General features: G+C 41.7%; 1 protein-coding gene across 6 annotated transcripts in view; it reads left to right on the top strand.

The window, feature by feature from the left end:
* The first annotated feature begins 229 nt into the window (after positions 1-229).
* Positions 230-26882, top strand: part of MCTP1 (multiple C2 and transmembrane domain containing 1) — a 261364-nt gene continuing 234711 nt past the window's right edge. For 2 of the 6 annotated variants that reach the window (XR_007245065.1, XM_048503527.1), the window contains exon 1: positions 230-1240. Coding sequence is in view for 5 of the 6 variants with exons in the window: in XM_048503527.1 (XP_048359484.1) it covers positions 596-1240 (645 nt within the window). In the remaining variant the exon portion in view is untranslated. The remainder of the gene's footprint in view (positions 1241-26882) is intronic. The other 4 variants (XM_048503528.1, XM_048503524.1, XM_048503523.1 and 1 more) reach the window with 3 other exon arrangements.

Raw genomic sequence — 26882 nt, 5'->3', positions numbered from 1 at the left:
TTCGAGCATCCGCTCCCTGCGCCAACCGCGCTCAGCTGGCTCCGAGCTGCCTTCTGCAGCGTGAAAGGAGAGCAGATGCCAACGCGGTCGCCTAACACGACCCCGGCACCGCTTCCTCCTGCCCCTCAACCGTGCGCGCACCCGCATTTCAAGGAGGCTGCTGCACGCGCTTCGTTCCCGTCTCGCGACTGACCCCTCCTGACCCAGCCCTTCGCTTTCCAGAGCCGCGCGGGCCAGCCTCGGCAGAAGCGCCGCCAGACCCGGGCGGCCACCGGCAAGGCGCTGAGTGCGCACCAGGCGCGGCGCGAGACACAAAGTTCGTGTCTGTTGCTTGCCACAACTCCTGTCGCTGCCTGCGCGACGCCGCCTGCTACACCCACTCGCCGCCGCTGCCACCCGGCTGGCGGAACGAGGCGGCGGAGCCAGCAAAGGCGCTGCTGCGAGGCTCGACGCCCGGCGCAGTTTCTTCTCCTTGAAGCCTGCTGGGAGCTCCCCCGGGCTCTGCTGCTGTTGCTTCCGCAGCAGTCGCTTTAGCCGCTGCCTCCGTTGGCTGAGGAGGAGGAGGAGGAGAAGAGAGGGAGGCGGGAAGGGGAGGATGGAGCATGGGGCGGCGGCGGCGGCAGAAGAGGACCAGCCCGGCGAGCAGGAGTCGGCGGCGTCCTTCCAGGCCCGGCTGTGGAAGAACCTGCAGCTGGGGGCCAAGGGCAAGGGCGGCAAAGTGGCCACCGAGCGCCGCAGTGCGGAGACCTCGCCGTCCCTTCCTCGCGCGCAGCAGCCGGGCAAGGGGGACTTGGGGAGCGGCGCCAAGTGGGGCGTCTTCAGGCGCAGGAAGCACGTGCTGGACCGGGTCATCTCTTCCTCGCAGCCCAACCTGTGCTGCTCCTCCGCCGAGGCCGCCGGCACCGAGGCCGGCTCAGCCCTGCGCCGCCTGCGCGAGCACCTCCTCCACTCCCCCCAGCAGGGCAGGGGGCAGCAGCAGCAGCACGCCCCCTCCTCCGCCTCCTCCTCGGCGGCGTCCTCCACTAGCTCTTCGCCGCTGCCTCCGCCTGGCGGAGCCGACACGGCCGGCGGGGATGGGGGGCCCACACCTGGGACGCCGCAGGAGGCGCGCCGGCCCGGGGCGCACCTGTCCCATCAGAAGAGCTCTTCTCTGCCCGGCACTACCTGCTTGGAGCAACTGCTGCAGGGATCGCCCACCAAGGACAAAGCCAAAGGAGCCCGCGGCGGCAGCAGTCCGGCGGTGAGTCCTCGTCGCCTTGAGCTCATGCAAAACTTTCCCCTTGCAGCAGACGGCTGGGCGATGTACTCAGGGTTGTATCGCTCCTAGAGGCTGCCCCGTAGATAATCCTGACCTGTTAGTTTGACCTTCGTGGTCTAGTCTTGTGTGTGAAAGTGAAGTTCTTGTGAATCTTGCTACACGTGTTACACTTTAGTTAACGAGTTCAGTGTGTATCAACCTGGGTAGAGAAAGGCAACTTGGACAATATGTTAGAGGGAGAACACAAAACATAACTTTAGATGACAGAAAAGTTTGGCTGTCTGGTTGGGCCCTGAACCAATTGTGCATTTCTGAACTCTGGAACTCTTGGTCCTGACCAATGTGACCGTAAAGCAGTTTTGTTTTGCATAATTGTACAAGATGCAAGGTGTACCTTGTGGAAGAGTGTGAAAATAGCTTGCTGTTTGATACTGGCCAGGAGATACTATTTACTAATTTTCTTTTTAAAGGAGGATTTCTCCAGTAATTTACTGGTTGCCTTGTTATGGTCATTGTGGATTAAGATTTTCACTGTTGGAATGATTAAAAGGGGGAAGGAGGTTTGGAGTTGTGCTGATGTATTGGCTTCTTTAGTGTCACCACTGTGAATGGAGAGTTAACTTGTTCCCTTAATATGGAAACTGAGCCAAATCCTGCTTTCGTGGGTAGATCTGGGCAATATTCCATTTTACAGAAAAACAGGGAGTAGGTGAGAACTGTGTCTTTCAATTGTGTCAGGATCATTAAGATGGTTGTGGAAGTCAGAGCAACTTCTGAACACTGGGAACAGTAGCACTGATGATTAACATATATGTACCCATAACCTGTATGTATTATAAATTATAAATCAGTGTATGAGCATATGTTAACATGTATAATCTGAATAAAGTTTCCCTTTGACCAAAGGAATAATAGACTATAAGATAGGTGCTGTGAATCAGTGCTGCTTTAGTTCATATTTATGTTTACATTTAACATAGCTTATTTTAAAAAAATTAATGTTTCCTGTGAGAAGCGTGTACCACGTAACCCACTGGTAGGTATATGATGAAGGCTGGGAAAACCTGGCTGTACATGTTGAGACCTGTTGGTATTCATCTGTCAGTTACATTTTAACCAGCACTGAGTTGGATTGGCTGGGAAACCTGTTAAGCAGAGGATAGATAAACTTAACATTGGACTCCTGATAGAAGGGGTAGCGTATTAGAGCGTGTTCTACCTGCTGCTCAGAACCTAGGACCTTTGCTTCAACACTTGTTTCCCTTGTAGCCCAACTCCAGGGCAGGCTAGGGAGAAAACCTCAGGTTCTCCAATTAATTATCCATAGCTGATAGCCATGTTGACTGAAAATTATCCCAAAGGATCAGGGAAGTCAGGCCTTGGGGGTTTAAATTAAATTTGAGCCAAAAGATACTAGATGCAAGGCAGGCTCTAGCTTCTACTTTTATTCCACCTGTCTGAAGTCACACATTTGTGTTAGACGCACAGTGAGGTAGTTGTAGGGTGACTTTCAAAAATTTAAACTGGACCCGTTACAACGGGGTAAAAATAATGAGGGTGTGTGTGTGTGTCTAACCATGATCTCATACAATAGCTGTGCTTAAGTTTTGGCCTGAAATAATTTGAGAGCAGCTGAGTTATAGTATCCTCCCTTGATTGGCAAAAAGTTTATTGTCATGGGTGGACTTTTGACCAACCACTGCTACATAGTCTGCATGGGCTGTCCTTGAACTGGAAGCCTGTAAAATGACCCCTAGATACTTAAATGTAGTCACTTGTTCTATTTTATGGCCATTTATACTCTATACCCAGTTTTGGAGTGCCTACCAAATGCCATCATTTTAGTTTTTGATTATTTATTTCTAGCTGATCTTTGGGACAGTAATGGGCAAGACTTCTCAGTGCTGTTTTGAGTCCAGCTGAGGTTCTGGTTAGAATAGCTATGTTGTCTTTGTATAACAGCACAGAAACCTGGCAGTGTGCTAGTAGGGAGGGTGAAAGTCAGAGTTGTTTAAACGGCTAACTATATTGCTAATGTAAAAAAACGAACAGCAGGGGTGCTAACAAGCAACCTTGTTTGACTCCTTTTCAGGTGTTAATTTCTATTGAAAGTTGTCCTTATCTGCTACACCTGACCCTGAGGGTGATATTTTTATACAGATCCCCAGTGTTCCACGTTTTGATTGGCTGTTGTTTTTGGGCAGCAGTGAGGGGAAATGAAGGCCCCCCCTTTTCCAGTTCTGGATAGGGCCTGGCACAGGCCTTAACATGGCAGTGGCAACAAAAAACAATGGGGCACAGCATCACATCACGTGAAAATGAGAGACCCCCCCCAGAGGCATAGTGGGCGAAAATGGTGCCTGGGCATGACCAGCTCCCCATGCTCCCCACCCTGCCCAGCTCCCCACGCCCCACTTACAGCCATCGTAGCGCCTGCCTGAGCCACCTGCTGCCAGCTCCTGCCCTTCCCAGCCTCCCAGGGGAGGGCAGGAGCTGCCTTGCCACCCTGACAAACATCCCAGCTGACGAGTGGCGTCCTGGCACAAAGGGAGCTGCCGGGCGCCGGCTGGGTCGCTGTGCTGCAGGAGAGACCAAGCACAATGACCTGGCAATGCCTGGTGCCCCTATGTGATCAAATGGCATGCGTATGATATCACATGACCCCATGGGCAGTATGCCCCTGCTCCCCCCATGACATGGCCACTAACATACAGCCCAAAGTGCGCATCTTCCTAGCTATGCGCTCCAAGCAACCAGAACATGTACAGAAAAGAAAACGGGGACATTTTGGGACTCCACTCCTGATTACCCCAAGTGAAATGGCACCCGGTCAATACCATGAGCAGAAAACATGCTTGGGGGAACTTTTTAGGAAGGGTGGGCTGCAACTGTTGCTGACTCAGCAGAGTTGAAAACTAATATGTCGTCAGGTGGGGAGATCAGGGGGGCAGGCAGTGGGGTGTGGAGATCAGGCGGCTGGGCAGAAAAAATAAACTGATCCTGCTCCCGTGGTGTTTGCACGGTAGTGGGTTCACTGTGGGATTTTTGAAAAGAATTGCCAAATAGGTGATTTTTGAAAATGAGGGAAATATCACAGAACTAACCCGCTTTCAAACTGGGAATCATGCAAACTTCTTGGCCAAACTGGGATATTACCCTTGCTCAACCCCAGATATTTGGACCGTGCAGAAATGACCCAAGAAGACCATTTGACGTTCTAAATTGGTGCAGCTTGAGTTAAGTAATAGGGCTTCAGATGGGTAAGTGGGTGTGGAGGAATAATTTGAAGTAAAAGAGGGAGGTGGTCACCCTCCAGATGAGGTAATGTTTGGAGTTTTTCACTAAGGGAAGAAGAAACCTGCAGGCTAGCATGTAATCAGTGGTGCTGGACCTAGAGCTTGTCATAAAGATAAAGTCTCCTCCCAGTTCATCTGGATATTCCTGAAAAAGGGCAGCAACATAACTTTCAAAAACTAATCAGTTGGCATATATCATTTTTGCATTTTTGAGTGTGTGTGAGAATGTGCACTGATGACTGAGCTACCCAGACTTAGTTGTACAAGAACAGCTATAGCTAGATGTTTCAAGGGAATCAAAGCAACACTTTACATTTAGAGCATTTGACATGAGAATACCCATTTGACATCAGAATACCCAATCCACCTTTCAGCCTCCCTAGGCCCAGTCCTGGAACGGCCTCCACCTAATAGGAATGGTATCCATCAAGCTCTAGGTCCGTGGTGGCGAACCTATGGCACTCCAGATGTTCATGGACTACAATTCCAATTGGCCATGCTGGCAGGGACGGATAGGAATTGTAGTCCATGAACATCTGGAGTGCCATAGGTTTGCCACCACTGCTCTAGGTCCTCAGCTGTCCATGTTTCTTGTAACAGGATGTCAAGTTTTTGGTGGAAAAGGGGATTGTCTGGTGTAATGGACTTGCCCCACCCTGAAGGGCTGGTGTGTGTGTAAGGCCTAATGAAAAGGCCTTAGTAACAACCAGAGTTAAGGCAGCAGGCTCCACTATACAAAAGACCCCATTTGATTGGTCGAGAAAGGCACAGTTGCCTATGGCCAGGGTTAGGAGGAGCCAAAGTGCTGGCAGTATATATAGACAGTGCAGTGCCTGTCAGTACTTTCACTCTCTCTGAAGAGATTCTGATACAGAGATCAGAAGGAGTCAAGATTGGGAGAGAGATTCAGGAAGAGCCAGAGTTTGACAGGGAGCGGCCTGTCAGATCTGAACTGAAGGATTCTGTCTCAGCAGTGTTAGCTGACAGAAGTCCAGTCACTCTACAAGCTGAGGAGGCTTGTCAGAGAAAGGAGGCCCTGAGTTTGGTGCAAAGTGACACGCCAGTCAGTGGCTTGACAGTAAACACTGTCCAGACCTAGAGTCTGCCCTACCCCTGTGTAACACCAGTCTGGGAAAGCCCGTTCCAGAGGCAGTGAGGCCAGTTTGGGATTAGTGTGAGAGAGGGAGGCTTTGTATGCCAGAATCTCACAGGTCATTGACTGTGTGTGTATTCAGTGGGTTGTGGATCAGAAAGGACTAGTGTCTGTCTTTGAAGAAATTTAGTAGATCTAAAGCAAAATCAATCCTGAAGAGACACCTGCGTGTGTCTGTGTGTGTGTGAAACCTAAGTAATATCTGAAGCTCTGTAATTTTTAAGTGAAAAGAACCTCTCTGAAATCATCAAGCGTTAGTACCTCTCTGAACCAGTTTAAGAAGCCTTTCATTTGTTTTTAAAATAAATGTAATTCATTGTGTTCAAGTTACCCTCGTGCCAGCCTGCGTTTGCGTGTGAGAGGTTGAAGAGTGCCTGTCTGAGAGACTAGAATCCCAGCCAATTTTGAGTTCCCTCCATTTTTGTATATGGGACTCTGAAGGACATTCCCCTCAGACCAAGAGCGAATGTGAGGTGGGATTCTTTATATAGTTGGCAGCCAGCAGCAGTCTTAGGATTCCTAGTTCCTTCTCTTTAATGGTGGCAACAGAGTAAAAAGAAAATCCCTGAACACTAGCCTGGGATATTTTGGGTGGCCAAGGAAACCCCACTGGTCAGTTTAGTGGGAACCTTGATTGTAGGCCACACATGTCCCGTTACAATTGGTGGCTAGTGGTGGGATAATATCTCTCCCTCGCCCTTGAATATAACTGTCCGTTACATCTGGGCTTCAGGACAAGTAGAAAAACTAACTCGTGGTGTTCAAAGCAAAGCAAAGCCTTTATTGGTATAAATAGAACAACAACAACAGCAAAAGACAGCAAACATAAAAGTTTTAAAGGCAAAAAGGATAACTTCAGATAAATACATATTGTTACTGGCTCTGAATTATTTCCATAACAAAGCTTGCAACCTCTTCACAGAAAACAGAATCAGAGTTATTCAACAGGAGAAATAATCTAACCAAATCTGTTAACTCAGATTGGAAAAAAGGATGTAAATTGACATATTTAGATCTAATTTTGGCAAATTTAGTGCAATGTAATAGCTGGTGAGCCAATGTTTCAACTATGTTGGAATTACAGCTACATAACCTTTTAGATTTTTCCAGGTTATTAAACTGCCATGTAGTAAGGCAGATGGCATGACATTGAATCTAGCAATTGTGAAAGCTCTCCTTGAGCTTAGGCAGGGGGGTTAGTTATCAGAGAGAATATAACCAATGTGAGCCCAGCAAATGCAACCCCTGCTCAAATGGGGATTAAAAGAATGTGTGTGTGGGAGAACAAGTTTATTTTAGCTGCTATGAGATATAATTCTGCAAATTCCCAAATCTAAGAGTCGGTGCTTTGGAGTAGTTTGTGCAGCTTCTAGAGCAGGAAAGAGAGTAGAGTGATTCAAGAGACAATCCAATAGATACAATTTTATTTTCAATCAGAGGAAACCAGGGGTTAGCCTGTGTGTCTGGAAGTATTAAGGAAACAAGGGAATGTTCAGATGGAAGGTAATGAAGATGCAGCCAAAATCTAAAGGCTCTAAGCCAGGCTTTGAGTTCCAAGGAATTTTGCCCAAGTTCCAAACATAGGGCTGTGTAGGGGACACAGTTAGGTAATCCCATAATTTAATGGAAAAATATGGATTGGATAGAATTGAGTGAATGGTTGACAGCCTCTATCCAGATTGGAATCCCATAAAGTAATTGGGATTCAATCTTCGCATTAAAAATCTTTAATGTAGCAGGAATAAAAGAGTGCCCTCTGCCAACTCGTGATGTTCCTGGACATTATTGCTAGAAGTTTTGAAGATCTTCATGAGCTGGTCTGTACACCATCATGCTGTTTCAGACTCGCCAGCTCAGGTTGTTTAGTCTGCTAACCTCAAGACTACTTCTTTATACATGTAAGAGACTACTTCTGTAATATTACCATCCATGACTGCACCAGATTTGAGTTGGAAACCATGCTTATGAATTCTAGTAAGTGTCTACTGAAGTGGGCAGAATGTTCAAAGGAGTAGTTACTTTGTGACTCAGTATTTTGAAGCTGTGAGTTAATTCTGGCTGTTAGGTATGTCATCATGTACAGTCAATCCTCTATAAGAAAATTATAGGAAGTATGAATCACTTGAAAGTTATTGGATTTCGCTTTTTAATTGTTGCACACTGTAACTCATATTTAGTTTAGCCCAATTGTGATAAGTATAGTTGAAGTGCTGGCCTGTTTCTGCCAAGTGTATTGTGTCTTTATAGAAACTATGATTCTGTTAAAACAAGAATGAATTTAAACCCAATATCCTGTTTTAATCATGTAAAAGTGCTGTAGAAATGGTATATGTATATGCTGCAAAATGGTACATTATATATGTGTGTGAGTATCTGTCTGTCTGTACATACACGCACATACCATTACAAACATCATCTGTGAATAGGTTTGCATTTTGAATTCTGATCTGTCATTCTGGACATATGCTGTACTTTACTATCCAATGTCTGTTAATTGATTTTGAGGAGAAGAAGAAAAGGAGTTTGGATTTACACCCAGTTTTTCTCAACTGCGAGGAACCTCAAAGTGGCTTTTGAATTCCTTACAAAGCTGGTGTCCATAAGTGTAGTTATTTAAACTCCAATTCTTACCCCGCTGATTTGGGAAGAACTCTCCATCCCTACTGTTTGCAATGGAAACTGTTTCCAGGCAAGTATATATATGGCTGCAGCCTTTGGAATGCTCTTAACATGGCATCTCCTATTCATTATGTGGCTGTTCCTGAAGTTCAGCATCCATACCTGTGAATATGATACAAGAAGGTTTTCATCCACATAATAAGCAGATGGTCATAAGATTAACTAATTGCAGTGTTTCATTTAGCCCAGGGGTAGGGAACCTGTGGCTCTCCAGATGTTCAGGAACTACAATTCCCATCAGCCTCTGTCAGCATGGCCTATTGGCCATGCTGGTAGAAAAGACTGATAGGAATGCTAGTTCCTAGAACATCTACAGACCCTAACAAACTACCTTAATGGGAAATTTTGCTTTGAACAGCTGAACTTTATGATAGTGAGATAAAGTAGAATTGACTTTTTTACAGCCTATGAGAATGGTTTTGGAGAGTGAAAAGAAGGAATACTGCTGTGTTCACCTGCCTTGATGTCTTTATGTTGTGATGCACTTCCAAACAGATGTTATGGTTGTTCTCTTTGTCTTCTGGAATCTTCTGTGGCTGTTTTCTCAAGGGCATAATTATGACTTCTTTGTTTACTTCTAATGCTTATGTGGTTGCAAAAATCAATTATTAGTGGCTGCATTTCTGCACATACTACTTTAGAAATGTTGATTGCTGAATATGCAGACTTCTTGCAGGCTTTGTGTGTTAGAAGTTTTGTAGGGTCCTGTCAAAACAATGGGAGTTGAATTTCCAACAGCAGCTTTCTGATGTTTTTAAAATAGCAAAACTGATAAGTGATAACCTTAAAGGTTACGGTTGTTGCCTATACATTTATTTGTGCAACAACCTCAGTTTTAGCTACACAAAAATGAGTTGCATCAGATTCTAATTCTGTAATTCTAATCCTGTAATTCTAATCTTGTAATCATGCAAACCTGGATACTGAAGAAGAGATGTACATCAGATGCATCTCCTGAAAAATGAAAAATGAAGCAGAGGCATATCTAGGAAAAATGAACCCAGATTCCCCCGCCCCCTGTGCTTCCCTTCACCCTCCTTACATCTACCTCCTTGTGGGGGGGGGGTGTCCTACCTGTGGGGGAATGGGAATGGAAAAGGAGGAGGGATGGGGGGATGATCGGGGAGGAAAAAAGAACCCCGAAGGAATGGAGGAGGCAGTTCGGGTTTGGCAGGAAAGCAGCAAAGGGGGAGCGTGAAAAGGGGAGGAGCAGGAAGGGACGTAGGACTGGGGTAGGGTGGGGTACATACCACTCATCCCGCATTAACGCCCACTGAGGTGCAGCTTGAGGCGGAGAGGAGGGACGGAGGGCAGCATGCTGGGGTAGTGGTGGGGAGAAGGCCGATCACTGCTAGAGCTGGGAGGAGCAAGTCGGCCTATTTTTTCATGAATGGCCACCACCGGGCTGTGGCATTGCTGCTAGTCTCTCCACCTGCTGCCGCCGCTCACCTCAGCCCTCAGCGCTTGACTGCCAGCATTAAAACAATGATAGAGAACAAGCAGATGCTGGGAAAGTAAAAAAGTTCAGTGAAGGAGAAAAGCAGTCTTGAAATAAGACATGGCCTGATGCATTCAACTTTTGTTATATGAAACTTTTTGGTTGAATAAGAGAAATTGTCAAGTTTTTAAAATACAGAATTTCAAATGGCACAGTTGATCCAGGAGAAGTGATCTTTTCTTCTCATTCAATGTCTTGCCTTAAGTATAGTGACTGTGGTTAAACTGAAATGTTCTGAAACAATTTTGTGAACATTGTGGAATGTGTCCCTCTTGAGGGATCCTTGTCAGTGCGGTGAAATGTTGCATACAAAATGTTACAACTATAAATAGGCCTCCCAGGAACATTAATTCCAATGCTTTTACATACTCACTGACAACCTGTCATTCAACAAGCAGATTTAGAATATGAATTTATTTTGTGTTGATGTGTTGATGTTCTGTAGTATGACTAATATTGAAGTACCGTATTCTGCCCTGAAATATTTTCATATAAGGCAGGAACCAAGCTTGAGGGAGGTGGAGCAAAACTTCAGAACACAAGTTCTGAAAAATCGTGTATTTTAACAGTACAATGCCTTTTCTTTGACCTACTCAACAAGGTAATCTGTGTGTAGTTCTGCCCCCCCCCCCCCCCCCGCAGTTGTTTAACCATGTTGAAATAAAAACTGCAGCCATAAACACTCTTATTTTTAAAGTTCTGTTAAGGTAAACAGTTCTTCCAGTTTTTGACATGGTCTGCATCAGTGGTTCACAACCTGGGATACATGCCAGGGCGTTTGGGGTTAATGTGAAAATAATTAACTAATGGGTTTGCTAATATGGGGTTTACAATTTTTGGGAAATGGGTTGCCAAGGGGTATGTGAGTCAAAAAAAAGGGGAGGAATCACTGCTCTGTGTGAATGCTAGGTTTTAAGTAAACATGACTAGGATGATGTTCAAGCGATGAGCAGGGTAGGTAATGTGTAACTATTATGCTCATTGAGGCCTTTGGGATGGTTCATGCTTTGAAAAAAAGAGACTGTACTTGGTACTTTGAAGTATATGTATTTCAGCTAATATACAAGAAAGGCCTGACATTGTTGTATAGGTTCTGAAGGAGAAATATGCTGAACCTAAATTTGAGGGGCACACAAGTTGCACATTTCTGTTACTAGTCTGCTTCACTGATTTACATGGGAGAAATTTTCAGCTATTACTGAAATCAGTGGGAACTACATTTTTGGCTGGATTGTGCCATGTATATTACCATACATGGCACAATTGACCCAGCAGTGTCAACTAATAAAGAATTGGGGAGTGAGAAAAGGTAGCTCAGAATATGGAGAGATATGCATGGGCTACAAGTTTATGTCAAACTGGGAAGACCGTGAGAGCTGGCAAGTAGCAGCTGAACAACATTTGACAGAACTGGTTGTTCCTAGCTCACAGGTATTTAAGGCCTGAATGTTCCCAGATGCATTTCTAGCAGCAGCTGAAGTAGGGAGTAGCCTGCAATCTGGCTAGCATCAGCTGAACAAGAATTGGAAACATATATTTTCCTCTGTGAGAAGGTATTTAAGGCTGCCCATAGATCTGAGCTAAATGGCTATTGTGCATCAGCTGTTAGCCAGACAGTTGTAGCATACAACTAGGAGGAAGATCTGGTAGGGAGATAGAGTAGGGTACTTGTTCTACTCTCAGAAGCCTTTCCTTTGTCTTCTCTTATTCATTCTGTGTATATGATGGGTCCTCACTGGAGGAAAAATAAAGTATAACTAAATAAAAATAAAGATTGCCTCTTCAGTGAACTGGGCTGATCCAAGGAAGTGTTTTGAAAACATTTTTTGTCTCAGATGGATAGATTTCTAATCTAGTTTGGTAAACTATTGGTGCTGAGCTGGATAGTTTCTTTAGAAGTCTATTGTTAATTATAACTGACAGTTGAAAAATATAATCAGAAAAGGGAGAGGGGAGGAGAGGAGAGAAGCCAGATAGATGAAAAACAAGAGTGCAATCTTTACAAAAGCTGCCTGTGTTGGGATGGAAGAGCTGACGCTAAGACACCCTCCTAAGACATTTTGCCACCCAGGACTTTGAGCCCAGTAGTAGGAACCCTTTGCAGAATTGGGAACCAAACAGCTGGAACATAACTGAGATTCTAGGGGCTACCTTTATATCCAAAATATGGACAAGGTAGAAGGAGAAATAAAATGCTTTCTCGAAGCAGATTGGGTGGCAGTGAAAAGATTAAAGCTCTGATTGGTTCATCAATCAGTATGAAAACAAGGAAGGAGAGGGTAAGTTGGGAGTGTTGGTTCTTCATTTGACAAATGTTATGACCCACTAGAATAACAAGCTTAGTTATATGGTCACATTTGTTTGGGTCTTAATTCTAGAGGAGACACAGTGAGGAACATAAATATGTCAAACAGTGATTGATGGGTTGATGTATCCAGTTTTAACCAGTAAGGCAGATCCTGTTTCTTCTTTGGGCCTCCAGATTAGCGAATACACCCTAATTTACTGTTTCCAAGTTTGATAAGCCAACTTTAAGCAATAAAATAAAACAGGATGCATAACTCTCTCTCTGGAGCATCTGTGAAGGGATCCCAGCTATTCACTTAGTATCTGACCTAATACCCTTTCTCATGGGGTATTAGGTTGTGTGTGAGATCTTCCCAATGGTCCAATCCCAGTAAAACCATAGATAAATGGTTAAAGCAACTTTGTTAACTACACATATATTCTAGAAATTTGGAAACAATCTATAGGCAGGGAGCATCAGGGCCAAATATTGGAAAAAGAACATATAAGATAGTTGCATGCTAATCCTTACTTACTTCAAGGTTACATGTCCCTTTCTGTAGGAGTGGGTCCAGTACTGGAATGTTAGAGTCCAGACATCCAACAATTCCCATCTGTCCCTTGACAAGTTTCTTGCTTAGTGCAGAGGAGTGAGAGAGTCAGGATTGATTTATCAGGGCAGTTGACAGTCTGGTAGTGAAATTTTGAGTGAATATTCTGACATTTCCCAACGCATCTATTCCCTTGCCATATTCCCCTCTTTGTTGGAATGTATTTTGGGGGTCTCATTTTCTCTCAGCTCCAACAGATAAGTGTTATTCTTAAAGCATATTTATCCACAACTGGAATTACCAGCATGTTTGGACATTGTTAAACTTTATAACATTGAAAACCTTCAATAAATTATCATAACCAAACATACAATAGCATACTAGTTGCAAAATTTCTTATATACAAACAATAAACATATTTTTGAACATATGCTTCACATATCTACATAAATTTTATATACCTCAGGTCTATCATTATCTAGTGCAGTAAGCAGTCTTGTCAAAACATAAACACACTTTGCTCCATACTACTTGAGCAAAATCTTATCTTAAAAACTATTTCAATCATATCAAAAGAAAAAAGAGCTTTTTTTCTGGTATTTTAGATCGGGCACCTGTTGTTGATGTTGTTAATTTGCTTACCTAATCTTATTATTTAGTTTTAAAGTAAATTGTTGCTGCTCTTAAATTAACTGATTATTTTAATGATTTGTTTTAATGAGATTGTTATTATGTATTTTATGGATTGTTGGTGTATAGTATGTTGTGAGCCGCCTCGAGCCCTTCAGGGATGAGGCGGCCTATAAATCCAACCAACCAATCAATCAATAAATAAATTTCCCCCTTTTCCAAAAAAAAATCTGAATTAAAATAGTAAAGTCTTTGGGGGTCACATCCATTTTTCCCCAGAACTTCACAGGTTTATTCCTGGCTGCCTTCTCCTCTCTGTTGGTAGAATGCTTCTAGATTTATTGAGGAGCTCAAGTAATGGCATGTCTGGCCAAATGGTTACACTGTAAGCAGAGGAAAAGTTGGGGTAAATAGAGCCAGTTTTGGAGCACATTGTCATGCCTGTTCTGTGGCAGTGAGGATGGTGAAGCAGGCTCACTTCTCAGCCAATTTGGTTTCCATAGGATAACACCAGAAGGAGTTACGTGGGTTTGTACCTCAAACTTTTCAGGAGTATAGACCCAGAAGATGTATGCATTCTCTCTGGTTCAACTGCAAAGTGTTGGACAAACTTGAATGTAACTGCTACATTCCTAAGCATAAGCATTTAAGCATAAGCATTTTATTGTCATTGTGCACGCACAACGAAATTAACACCATCTTAAACACCATAGTGAATCCACCTCAATGTAAGGATGTTATCAGACCAAAGTCTGGTCTGAACCAGGGAGTGAGTTCTGATGAAGCAGTTTATTTTTCTTGGTTGGGTATTGCAGACCAGGTTGGCCTGGTTTGCAGAGAGTTTACAAATGTCTCTGTCATGCCAATAAAGGTATGTATTGTATTGTATAAATGTCTCCCCAGGGGAGGAGGAGGTTATTTTGACTTCCTTGATTGCAAGACTCTTCATGAAGCAGGTGTCCTTGGTCTTTGATGACCTCAGCTACCACTTGGTGACTTGTATTCAATTCCTGGCAAAGTGCTTCAGCATGCATTAGCTGTATGTAGTCTTTGAGAAAGTACATTGTCGAGTCCTGTTTCAATCCAAATTCAGATCAGAGTTTAGGAGTTAAAGGGCCTGTGTGAGACAGTGACAGGGCAGTTGTGTCAATTTACTCTACTTTGCATAAAGATTGTTATATTGAATGGTAACCGTCTGGGGAAGTAGATGTTGGATGAGTAGGGATTGGGTTCATTGTGGTTTGGTAGTTCTTCTCCTATCTACCTGGCTGGCTGCTTTCTAAAAGTGTTGCTCAGGACTGGTTAGTTCCATAGAATTTATGTTGTGGAATACTGTAGGAGTCTGTTTCTCCAATATATAATATAATGTTATTAACCAGAGAAGGGCAAGACTTAATTCTGACTAGAAATTATAGACCAATATCTTTACAGAATAATAAGTAATTTACTACAGTTTCAGCTAATAGATTGAAAATAGTGCTATAAGAGGTTATTTATGAAGATCAGTTGAAGGTTAGTGTCTGAACTGTATTGAACATTTTGAAATATCTGGATAAAAATAATGAAAAGCATGCCACTTTGATTTTTCCAGATCCAGAGAAAAATATTTGAAAATTTGAATGGGCCTTTTATTTAAGATATTGAAAAATATGGATTTTGGAGAGAATTTTCAAAATTGGTGAAATTGATTTATACGTCACAAACAGCACAAATAATTGTTAATAGAGACTAAACTAAACCATGTGAGATACATAAAAGAACAAGGCAGAGATGTCTGTTTTATCTTGTTTATATTAGGACTGAACAGAGACAGACTTGAGAGGATTGTGGGTATAAAAATAAGAATGATAAATTTTATAAAATGTATCATTGGTAACTGTTGGAGAAATTGGCAAAGATTTTTTAAAAAATGTTTCAGATGTGTGCTGGAAATGTGATCATCAAGAAGGGACTTTTTATTTTATGCTGGATTTGTAACAAAGTTAAAATATTTTGGATATGTATACATTAAAAAAATCTAACAAAGCTAAAAAAGTGGATACAAATACATTGAACAATCCAAACGATTTAGAAGACTAATATACAAGTGAAACAACAGGCTTTTCTTTTGGGCCTCATGAACAGACAGCTTAGGAAAAAACATCGTTTTTACATATTACATCAGCAGCAAGAATATTATATGTGCAAAAATGAAAAACTTCATCTATACCTACAACAGAAGACTGGTGGTGAAGTTGTCGAAGTGGGTGGAGATGGCTAAACGTCTTTGATTAGAGAACAGAACTTATTTAAATTTATTGGTAATTGGAAGCCCCAATAAACATTCTGTGTAAAACAGGAAAAATATGATTTTTGGATTTGAGGAACAAGAAAATAGGTATGTTAGAGAAGAGTGTGAAGCTTACTAGAAATAATTAAGAATTAATCTAGAGAGCAAGTGGTATACTTAAGTATGTTTATACTTAGTGGAAACAAAAATTGGACCCTTTCTTTCTCCACTGTTACATTTACTTTTTTTTGGCCCTCTGCCTTTAAAGTCTTAATAATTAAAAAATGCTCTCAGTAAAAAAAGAAAAGAAAGCAGTGTTGGTTGGTTGCTTCTTTCTGTGGTCTTCTAATGATTTTGCAGCGTGTGGATCATAAAGATAGAAGCCATGAAAATTAACCTGAGTCACTTAACAGTGAGAAAAGTTCCTGTTCTTTACTTCTAGATTCATCTATACTATCCAGTGCTCCATGATTATCTATAATAATACCTCATCATCACTGAACGAGGAATCATATCTCCAGAATAATCAATGCTGTTTCCCCTTTGGGCCCATTCTTATTGGATTTCATTTTCAGTGAACTATATAAGTGTTAATCTTCTATGGCAGTAATTCAGTGATGATACATAGTTTTGTGCAGACAGTATTCCAGTGTTTAAAAATACATTTTGGTGATTGCAGTTCTAGCAAAAAGAACATGTAAAAATTGTGCTATGTTCCAAGGATAACATGCTTGCAACCTTATGGTGAGGATAACATGCTTGCAACCTTATGGTGAGGCTCATCAGGCAGTTTTCAGTTCTCTGATTTATTTTAATGCATTCCTGGATGTATCTTAGGGCTAAATATGTAGTACTCCATTCTTCATTCAGATTATGTCCAAGGCCGTAATGAAGACCAGTGGATTCTTAGATTAATTAATATCAAGAAAAAACAATTTTATTTTAAAAGATGGGAACAGTTAATTCAAGCTACTGCCACTAATAATATCAGCCAATTCTAGGCATTAGTTTCTGGTGCTTTCCGCAAGCAATTGACACTATTCAATGACAATTCCCTTCCATACTTGGTCTGAATACTTCTCAAACTTTTTTTTCATGAGGAAGAGGTAAACTTTACTGAAGTTTCAGAACCAACCTTAGCAGATGTGCCAGAATGATCACCAGTCTCAGCCGATGACATTAAACTATCAAGCAGCCAGTTAAACGATGGGGAAGTCCCTAGCCCCTGGTGAGATTCTTGTTGATTGGCCCCACCATTGGCAGCCCTTTTTACTATGATTAACTATACAGGAAAAATACATGAGATGTGGACACATAGTTCCAATTTACAGAAAGGGAGATGCCATCCTACCATCAAATTGCACGCCAAACAGTCTCCTCTTTATTGTTGGGAAATTGTATGCAAGAGACCTACTATTACTAAACAAGCTTTCCCTCTGGATGTCTGAACACAGAATCTTAGGCCCTGACCAAATTGGGATTTGCCAAGGTAAATCCACTTTATTTTTTATTTTATTTTATTGGATTTATACCATGCCCATTCCCTGACAAGGCTGGGCTCAGGGTGTCTTATACCAGTTAAAAACACAGTCAATTCATTAAAACCAATTTAACATTTAAAACTATTTAAAAACTAGCCAAAAAACTATCCCTTCTGTAAATTAAAGTTTCAGCCTTTACATCCTTTCTACACCGGAACCATGCAGTCAACAGATATTAATAGGCTATTGCATGTCAAAACCAATGCTCATTCAGAATGCAAATGTCAGTGGTACTAACATCCTGTGGTCTATTTTTATTTATTGTTGCAACAGCTAGTGGCAGAAATAAAGGGTAACTCTGCAAAAGCTGATTAGGCTACATTGGCAGAGGATCTCTTTCTAAGCTTTTTCAGAGGTGTGTATTAGAGCTTTTTAAGACTGTAACTGACATTAATTAGGAAAATTAATCTGTTTAATCATGGGCTCCCCTCATTATTCTGAAGGTCAAGAAAGTGGTTGGTGTGATAGCACAGACATGATTGTGAGTATGTGTGGCATTTGTTGCTGCTATTTGGGGTGATATTTTCAGGGGGGGGTTAGAGCTCTTCAGTTAGAGTTTTTTATTTGAATTTATTCAGTTAGCACAGAATAATCCAAGTATGGAAAATGTTCTCCATGTGCAGATCCTGCCTTTATGGGTTTAAAATACTGTTTGGAGGTGAAAAGTTCCATATCCCACCTTATGTCTAGACATTGCTCAGTTCAGATACCTATCATTTCTGCAGCAGCTGCTGTAGATATGGAGCCTATAACTCCCCCGGCTCTTAATTTACTGTTAATCAACTGCTGATTTGGCAGAATGTTTGAATACAAATGTCTACATTGGACTAACAGTTAACTGCCTAAATTTCTGTATAACCCTGCAGGGAGGCGGGGGGCAGGGCTCAGTGGTGTGCTGCTGGGGTGCATGTCATTTTGGTCATATGGGGGGGGGGTGCCCAGCACCCACTAACAAGTGACTGAAAGGTGTGCGCCTGGGGACATGGGTTACCCCATGTCCCTATAGGCCAGTAGTGGCGAACCTTTTCGAGACCGAGTGCTCAGATTGCAACCCAAAATCCACTTATTTATCGCAAAGTGCCAACACAGCAATTTAACCTGAATACTGAGGTTTTAGTTTTGGGGAAATGGTTGGTTCCGAGGCGTGCATTACTCGGGAGAAAGCTTGGTGGTAATCGGTGGCTTTGCTTTGAAGCAACTGTGCAACTCTTCCAACGGGTGAATCACGACTCTAGGAGGGTTTACTCAGAAGCAAGCCACATTGCCAGCAATCGAGCTTACTCCCAGGTAAAGGTTCATGCTTTAGTTCTTCACATGAAAATCAGTGGGGTTTAACAACGTTTAGCAAGGTTGCCTACACTGCTTCCCCAAAACTAGGTCTTAGGTTTAATGCTAATAGAGCTCAGCGGCCCAGGCCAGCCTAGATGTGTGTGTGTGGGGGGGGTGGGTGGGTGACTCTGTTTGTGTGTGCCCACAGAGAGGACACTGAATGCCACCTCTGGCACCCGTGCCATAGGTTGGCCACCACTGCTATAGGCCATTCGTCTCTGGTAATCGGCCGAAGATACTAGTGAGTGAATTCTGCTGGGTTCATGTTCTGTATGCATTAGTGTTCTCCTTTAGTTTGGTACAAATCCAGCATCCCATGGGGAATGATCCCTCTTTGCAGTCCTTTTGAAATCAAGCCTAGGATAATTTCTGCAAGGAATTCCAGCTGCTTCTAAAATGGAAAAGGATAGAAGTGCTTTTAGTACTTCTTTTAAAAATGTGGTTCAAAGATTCCACTTCTGCCACAAATAATTCCCCTTCCTTTTTTTAAAAAAAACCACTTGCATCTTGATTAATATTGCATATTGAAGATCGGGCAAAACACTCATTCTGAGTATTACAACTTTGGCAGCTTGTGCCATTCTGCTTTTTGGATGGTAAATTTGCTTTATTTTCCCATAATGGGTGCTGTCAAATCATGCAGGTCATGTAAACTAACTAGCATCTAGGGAATGTTTGTTTTGTTATCAAAGACTAGATAGTTTAATCCATCCTTTCTCAAAAAATTGAAATTAGACAATAATAAGCGTATTAAATTCTTGAGTTTAAAATCAACAGCAAAAGGAACATTTACTTAAACCCAGCTAATCCAAGCAAATGGTGTATTTTATAAGGTACATAATTTTGGAACGTGCCATATACTCTGGCTTACTACCTTCAAGTTGTAAACTAGAGGATTCTAGATTAGGACTTCTAGGTATTCCACTAAGCAATGGAGTAATAGTCTATCCACTAACATCTCAATAAAAGGGGCAGCATTAAAGAACATCATTGCAGGGGCAAAGCCTTTGGGCAAAAGGAATCTTTCTACAAGGATCAACAGTGATGTAGGAGGTTAAGAGCTTGTGTATCTAATCTGGAGGAACCGGGTTTGATTCCCAGGTCTGCCGCCTGAGCTGTGGAGGCTTATCTGGGGAATTCAGATTAGCCTGTACACTCCCACACATGTCAGCTGGATGACCTTGGGCTAGTCACAGCTTCTCTGAGCTCTCTCAGCCCCACCTACCTCACAGGGTGTTTGTTGTGAGGGGGGAAGGGCAAGGAGATTGTAAGCCCCTTTGAGTCTCCTATAGGAGAGAAAGGGGGGATATAAATCCAAACTCTTCTTGTTCTTCTTCTACAATACCCTTCTAAAACCGCAGATGAGAGGGCAGCACACCTAGCAAGTTTAAAAACCCTCCTATGATTATGTACCTCAAATTGTGACAAATAAGCAGCCAGTTTTATTATATACCTTGTATTAATAGAGGACTAGAAGGAGGACACCCTTTCAATATCAGCCTGATGCTTAGTGTCCAGGATCCTTTGTTTCAAGGTCTGCTTTGCTGAATCATGCCCCATAGTTAGCAGCTGGTGAGATGGAAAACCAAGATGCGCAAGTTTTTCAAAACTGTCTTTATTCACAGCAACTGAAATGTATCCGAAAGGAGCAATGGCATCAGGACTTGTGGAGAGAAACATATCTTGAGCCAATAATTTATGGAGGTGAAGCACACCTTAGCCTCCACTTTGACCTGCCTGAACTCTAGCCGTAACATTGCATTTGATTCGCACATAGGAATTTGTAACAGTGTTCTTAAAATTTTTGATTGAACCCACTCTATGGAAGCAAAGAGGAGGGAAGAAGGTCCTAAGATTGTTCCATATAAAAGTTGGGCTAGAACTTTTGCTTGATATAATTTTAATGCCCCCAGAATGTAATGGCCATCTCTAGTTAAACAAAAAAAAAATCAGGATGCTTTGCATGGATTTTTGACCCTTGTTGGCTACTTGGACATTGTGGGCTTTCCTTGATCTGGAGATCTGAAAGAGAACACCTAGATATTTAAGGGTCTGCATCTACTCAATTATATTGCCTCCAACGATCCATGTCCTGGTCTTCTGTTTTCTACCAAAGGCCATTATTTGGGGTTTTTAAAATATAATTTATTGTTAAAAGTCGCCTGTTCAATGTTGTTACAGGGCCATTAAGGCTCTTTTTAATCCAACTGGGGTCCTAGATAAAATTGCAACAGCATCTGCATACAGTAAGATTTGACAATAAGGTAACTTGGGCAGATGGAAGTCTTGTCCACTTTGGCATTTTGACCAGATCATTTATAGAGAAATTAAATAAAGTTGGGGGTGAAAAGCAGCCCTGTTTTGTGTTTCTGTGAGTAGGCATGATGTTTGTAAGATATTCTATCCTTCTATATTTAATCCTTAAGCAGGTATTTTTGTGGTAGACATTGGCCTGATGTATCTGCTCTTTTCCATCATTGAGGGTGTTGTGCCGGTGAAATTGGCTCAAGATAACTTGCTATTACTGGCTGCCATCCCCTTGGCTATGCTTGACTTTGCCCTATGCTGGTGGATCCTCATCAGCCTGGCCCAGACCATGAAGCTGCTGAAACTCTCTCGGAACCTGGTGAAACTTTCCTTGTACCATCAGTTTACCAACACACTCATCTTTGCAGTCATTGTGTTCATTATCTGTGGACCATTATCTGGACCACTAAGACTTTTGGGCTCTTGACATGCCAGTAGACTGGCAGGAACTCTGGATTGATGGTGCTTTCTGGAATTTCCTCTTCTCCATCATCCTTGTAGTCATCATGTACCTTTGGAGACATTCAGCCAAAGATATGCCTTTATGTCTTTGGTGGAGGAATATGGTGAACTGGAAGACAAGGAGGATGAGGAGATGGTTAATGAGGTCTTTGGAATGAAGATGAGAGGCTCAAAGACAGAAGTCAACAGAATCCTCAAGGGGAGCCAACCTATTGATGATATGAAGTGTTGTAGGTGGTGACTGAAGGAGCTTGAGTGTGTATGTGAGAATGTTGACACGTGATCGTTACTGATATTTTCAAGTAAGCGCTCTGTGGTTATAGAGGGAATGTCTGGTGCTAGTTTGAAGGGTTTCAGTGCCTTCTGGTGATACCCTTAGGAGAGGAATAAGTGTCTGGTCATGTGGCAAAGATTATACCTGGCAGCTAGTGAACTTATGTAGGTGATAAAGGCTGGTTGGTTCCTTGCTGCACATGGGAACAGATTCCTTATGAACTCTTAACAGGTTCTGTTGCATCTAGGGAATGTAAACAAATTCTATATCACATCTAAATCCAAGAAAACTACATTCAGAGTACTAACAACAACTTCTCTAAATGAGCAATATCAATGCTTTCTCTTTCTTTCATAAAAAGACTTAGGGTGTATCAGGACATAACAAATTCTTTCTTGCTAGCTTGATAGTATGTCTATAGTTAGAATAGCACTGGTATTGCTATAGAAAGCAGAAATATGGGATAATCATATGCCAGATCTAGAAGTTGAACGGTTGGGGTGTCTTGTGATAAACATCAGAAACCAAATAAAAAGTCAGAATCTTATACTGCCACAATCAGTTGGTCTAAGAACTTTCCAATTAAATGAAACTTATATGGCAAACGTTGCCCCCTTCTTTTTCTCATTATACAATTGCATGGTGGAACTGTAGAATTACAGGGGATCCAATAACATTTCACAGTACAGTTTTTAATAGTTCCCTAGACATACTGCCTGGGTATTGAATTTTTCATGGGAGATGTTGGAGCTTTATAACTTCAGTTTTTATTATCACAGCTCAGTAAATAGCTGTAGAGGTGGTAATTGTTTTGTGCCAGCCAGTGCAGAGTATGATGTGTACGTGTGTGTGAAAGGGAACAAATGCAGATATAGTCTGATATTTGTATGCCCCCCCACCCACCCACAATCATTCCTATGTGTGCATCTGCTAGGAATGTATTTTGGCAATGATTTCCTTTTTTGAAAAAGAAGAAAGTAGTTGAAGTATTAACCTTCCTAAGGTTCACTTTGTAGTTTAACCTGAGCAGTTCAATAGTTGCTTATTGCCACTATAGAAGCTGACAAGTCACCTGCTGTTAACAAGGAGCCAAAGTTGGCATAAAATGTAAAAAATGTAGTGTTTTTCCGTATGAGTTATGTGCTTTCTCCAAGAGGTTTTTAAAAATTCTTCTTCCCTGTTACAAAATCGGCTGACGAAAATCTTTACAGTATTGGAACAAAGACAAGTAGCAAGTCATATCAGTACACATTGTTTACACTTGCTGTGTTGTTTAGATCTCTGGCTAAAGAGAGCACAAGGGGAAAGAGAGTAAACAAACCATTTTATAGTGGTGGTTTGTGAGTAAAGCAAAGTATACTTTTGGAGTTGAATATTCTTTTTGTACATATGTTATGAGAGCAAAGCAATGTTTTTCCCTTTCAGACTTCAAAGTCAGTAGTCTGGGCCTGCAACACTTCTAGTGATTATGTGCCAGAAGGAGAATCAGAAAGCGAGACTTGTCCAAATGGCAGTGATCCATCTTCCTGTATGTGCTTTCACCTTCATCTTGTTCTAGTTGGCTGCAAATAGTTCATGACTATATTTGGATCAACTGGTAACCATTTTAGTCCTTTCCCATTTTGTTTAGTTTCTTGCTCAGTCTGATGCTCATATTTTGTTGAGAGCTTTAAAAAGTGATCCTTAAATATAACATAAACATAAAGTTGAGCCTGAACAGTGTTGGTGATCCTAACACAGTTGTTTGGTTACAAGACCCACTGAAGTGAAGGCAGATTCTGTGTAAAGGTGACTTGCATTAGGCTGCAAATTAGAAAAGCAATGTAGGAAAAATAGCATTTGGGAACAAAAGCATGGGTAGGTGGATAGATGGGATCAAAATTGAGAAGGTTTCAAAGCAACAGGAAAAGTAGAGTTATGGTGAGAAAATTCTTAGCTAATGAGATAGTCATTTCATAGTTCTAGTTTTATTTATCATTTGTTTTTGTTTTTCAAAATTTTATAACCCACCTTTTTGCCCTCATAAGGGTTATCAAGGCAGCTAACATTTTTTTTAATTAAAGTGGTTTAAAAAAACTTTTTCAGGCAAAGCTGTTTGTGTCTCATCCTTTTTTAAAAGTAAAAAATAAAAACTGTTTTCTCCTGTTACTAGTTCTTCTTTGTGCTTTTGAATCTCTGCAGTGTGCTGTTTAAAATACGTCTGGAGTGCTTCTGAAAGGACCACTTTTTCCACTTTTTTTAGCAATGTGGGTTTTTTTGTCTTTTAAAAATGTTCTATGATTAGTACTAAAGCGCCATAGCAATCCAATGCAACTGAATGCTGATGATATAGCACTGAATTACTGTATCACCAGACTGTGATGCATTGGATTGCTAATGTGCTATAACACTAATATTAGAATTTTTAAAGCTGAAAAATAATGTTTTGCTTAAAAAAGGTGGGGTGGGGGAAAGTTCATCACAGTTTGATATGGCTTGAGTTCTTTAGAGATATTTCGTAGACAAATTCTGTATGAAACACTCATCCCTATATTACTCTACTCAGAACAACAGATAACATCTGGTTTAGAAAGATAATCCGAAAATTGCCTACATCATCCATCTTTACAAACCAGCATAAGGTAAATAAAATAAAAATAATGATATATTAATACAATAAAGATATATCTTAAAAAAAACTCTACTGGTACATGGAAATTAGGAACACAAAAAGATATGGTAACATAAAGGAAATAGGATAAAAGGATAAATACTAAAAGGAAACAAAATGTTAAAAACTATAAAAGGGGATTTGGCATAAGGGAACAATAACATTGGCAAATTGAAGGCTATAGCTATCAAATCATTAAGCCTACTTTATTGCACAGATCATACTGTGACGTTCTTCAAGTGCTGCTACACAGAATAACTATATGTCAGGGGTAGGGAACCTGCGGCTTGAGAGCCGCATGCGGCTCTTCTGCCCTTGCACTGCGGCTCCACGAACCGAGCCGCTGGCCCCATCCTTGCCCACCCTGCAGGCAGCAGGGCGGGCACACCAACTGCCCGCGGCCGGCTGGGCCGTGCCGCGGGCTTCCCCTCTCACCTGCCCCGTTGAAGCAGGGCAGGTGCTTTCCCGGCGGCCGGCGCAGGGTCGAGTCATGGTCTCTATCTCTTGCCCTTCCTGTAGGCAGCAGGGTGGACGCATCCATGCACTTCTCAGAATGAGCAGATTAAAAGGTTAAAAAACCCAATATATACAGTGTTATCTTTATTTTAAATGTCAAAAATTATTTGCGGCTCCAAGTGTTTTCTTTTCCCATGGAAAACGGGTCCAAATGGCTCTTTGAGTATTAAAGGTTCCCTACCCCTGCTATATGTCATGAATGTTATAAGTAAGCAGCATGGAAATATAAAATTGTTCTGTGTGACCTAGGAATCTATACAGCAGTGGCAAAATAACACTAATACATATATTTTAATACTGACAATGGAAAAGCACATGTTCTATTGTTTCTGTTTGCCCAGATCCACAAGAACACTTTCTCTCCCCCCCACCAAAAAATCATCCTGCATCAGCCTTCCAGGACAGCTGAAGGGAGTAAAATCTCTCCTATTTTTAGGTACTTCAAGATTAGTTAGGTAGTCATAGGAGAGATAGGATACCTGTTAGATTTACTGGCAGTAAAGGATGGAGATCTGGCTAGATATATATGTTTGGATTCCCTAGATTTTGGACTTCTTGTTTGTAGTGATTCCAGTTGTTTCAATATTTCTGTTGCCTAACTGGAGCTATAAGGTTGTGATCCAAAGAAGTTGTACATGTAGGAGAATTGTTTACAGTCCCTGCTTTGCTGATGCTCTCCTGCCTCAGATCAGTGTGCTCTTACAGAATTGCTATGGGATTTATCCTAGGAGATGCAAAAAGTGACGTTCTAGTTGTTCAGTTCTTTTGTTGTGTTGAAGATCAGTTATAACAACCAAAAAAATCTAAACTTGTTTGTTTGCTGCTATGATCATCCTTTCTGTGATCATCCCTTTTGCAGTTCCAATGACTTAATGATTATTTTTAATAGGTTTCCAATTGTTACTCTTCCATTTCTAAACTGTGTTGCTGATCTTTTCAAACATTGTGGCTGGAATTTTCCCTTTGCTTTTAGCCTCTGACATCCATTTTATGACTCTGCCAACTGAATGCTGAATTTTATTTGCTTCTGGAGTAGTTGAGTAGTGTGTGGATGCATGGAATGATCATGCTGTGGTAAGTGGGTCATTGCATCTTGGTAGATGTATTAAGCTTCAATAATTGATTCACACTCTTGCTGGCATTTGATTGTCTCTCTCTAACAGTAAGTGGATTACTGAGCGCGTGTTAAATACCAATCCAACTGTTAATGATGTTAGAAGGATGGATATTTATGATGCTGTACATTATCAAAATGGCTATTTTTTAAAAAAAATTGTATACATCTGTAATGGCATTCATGGCAGCTGTGGTTTCTGTGGTGCTCCAGTTAGCTCTTTAAAAAGATCTTAGTCCTCTTGTTGGGTCTAAATTGAATTAAGACCAACTATGTTGTATTTTGCATTTTAAAGACAACAATATATTCTAAACTGTTTGCTGTTTCATGTTTCAAAGCATATTATAAAAAGTTAGCGACGTGCTATGAGTGCAGAGAAGCAGCAGCCACGCTGATTGGAAGATTACGGTAAATGTTTATTAGAGAATGACATTTCAGGTGGAAAGCCCACAGACAGGTATAGCCTGCAGCTACCTTGCTAGCTAGGGAAGGAGGAAGAACACAAGGAGGAAATTAGACCTGAGAATATCAGTCTTAAGACAGACAGGAGGTGACACAAAAAGACAGGAGGGTCATTAACCTTACAGCCCTATCTAGCTGGCCTCTTGCCAACTCCCTGCTGAGTCTTCTTCTCAGTTCCTTAATTAATTAATTAATTAATTAATTAGTTTTTTTATACCGCCCTATCCCCAAGGGGCTCTGGGCGGTTTACAACATAAAATCTAATACACTATTAATGAGGAGCAAAGAATAAAAACAATTTACATAGGCTCCAACAATTTAAATTACTAAAATAAGTGACAAAATCCCATTTAAAACAGTGGTAATATAGTAGAAGGCACCCAATAAACCTAATATCAAACCCTCCCCTCAGAACAGAAAAAGGGGAGGACGGCGGGTCCCAATGATATAGGGTACCCTGATGTAAAAACAGAGCAGAAAAAGGGGGGGGGCACCACCTCAGCGGCTGAACCCTCCAAAGGCCCGTCGGAACAACTCCGTCTTACAGGCCCTGCGGAATTCTCCAAGATCCCGCAGGGCCCGGACAGCTGGAGGAAGAGTGTTCCAC

The sequence above is a fragment of the Sphaerodactylus townsendi genome, linkage group LG07, assembly GCF_021028975.2.
Source record: "Sphaerodactylus townsendi isolate TG3544 linkage group LG07, MPM_Stown_v2.3, whole genome shotgun sequence".
NCBI classification, from domain to species: Eukaryota; Metazoa; Chordata; class Lepidosauria; order Squamata; family Sphaerodactylidae; genus Sphaerodactylus; species Sphaerodactylus townsendi.
This window is presented reverse-complemented; position numbering and strand designations above follow the sequence as displayed.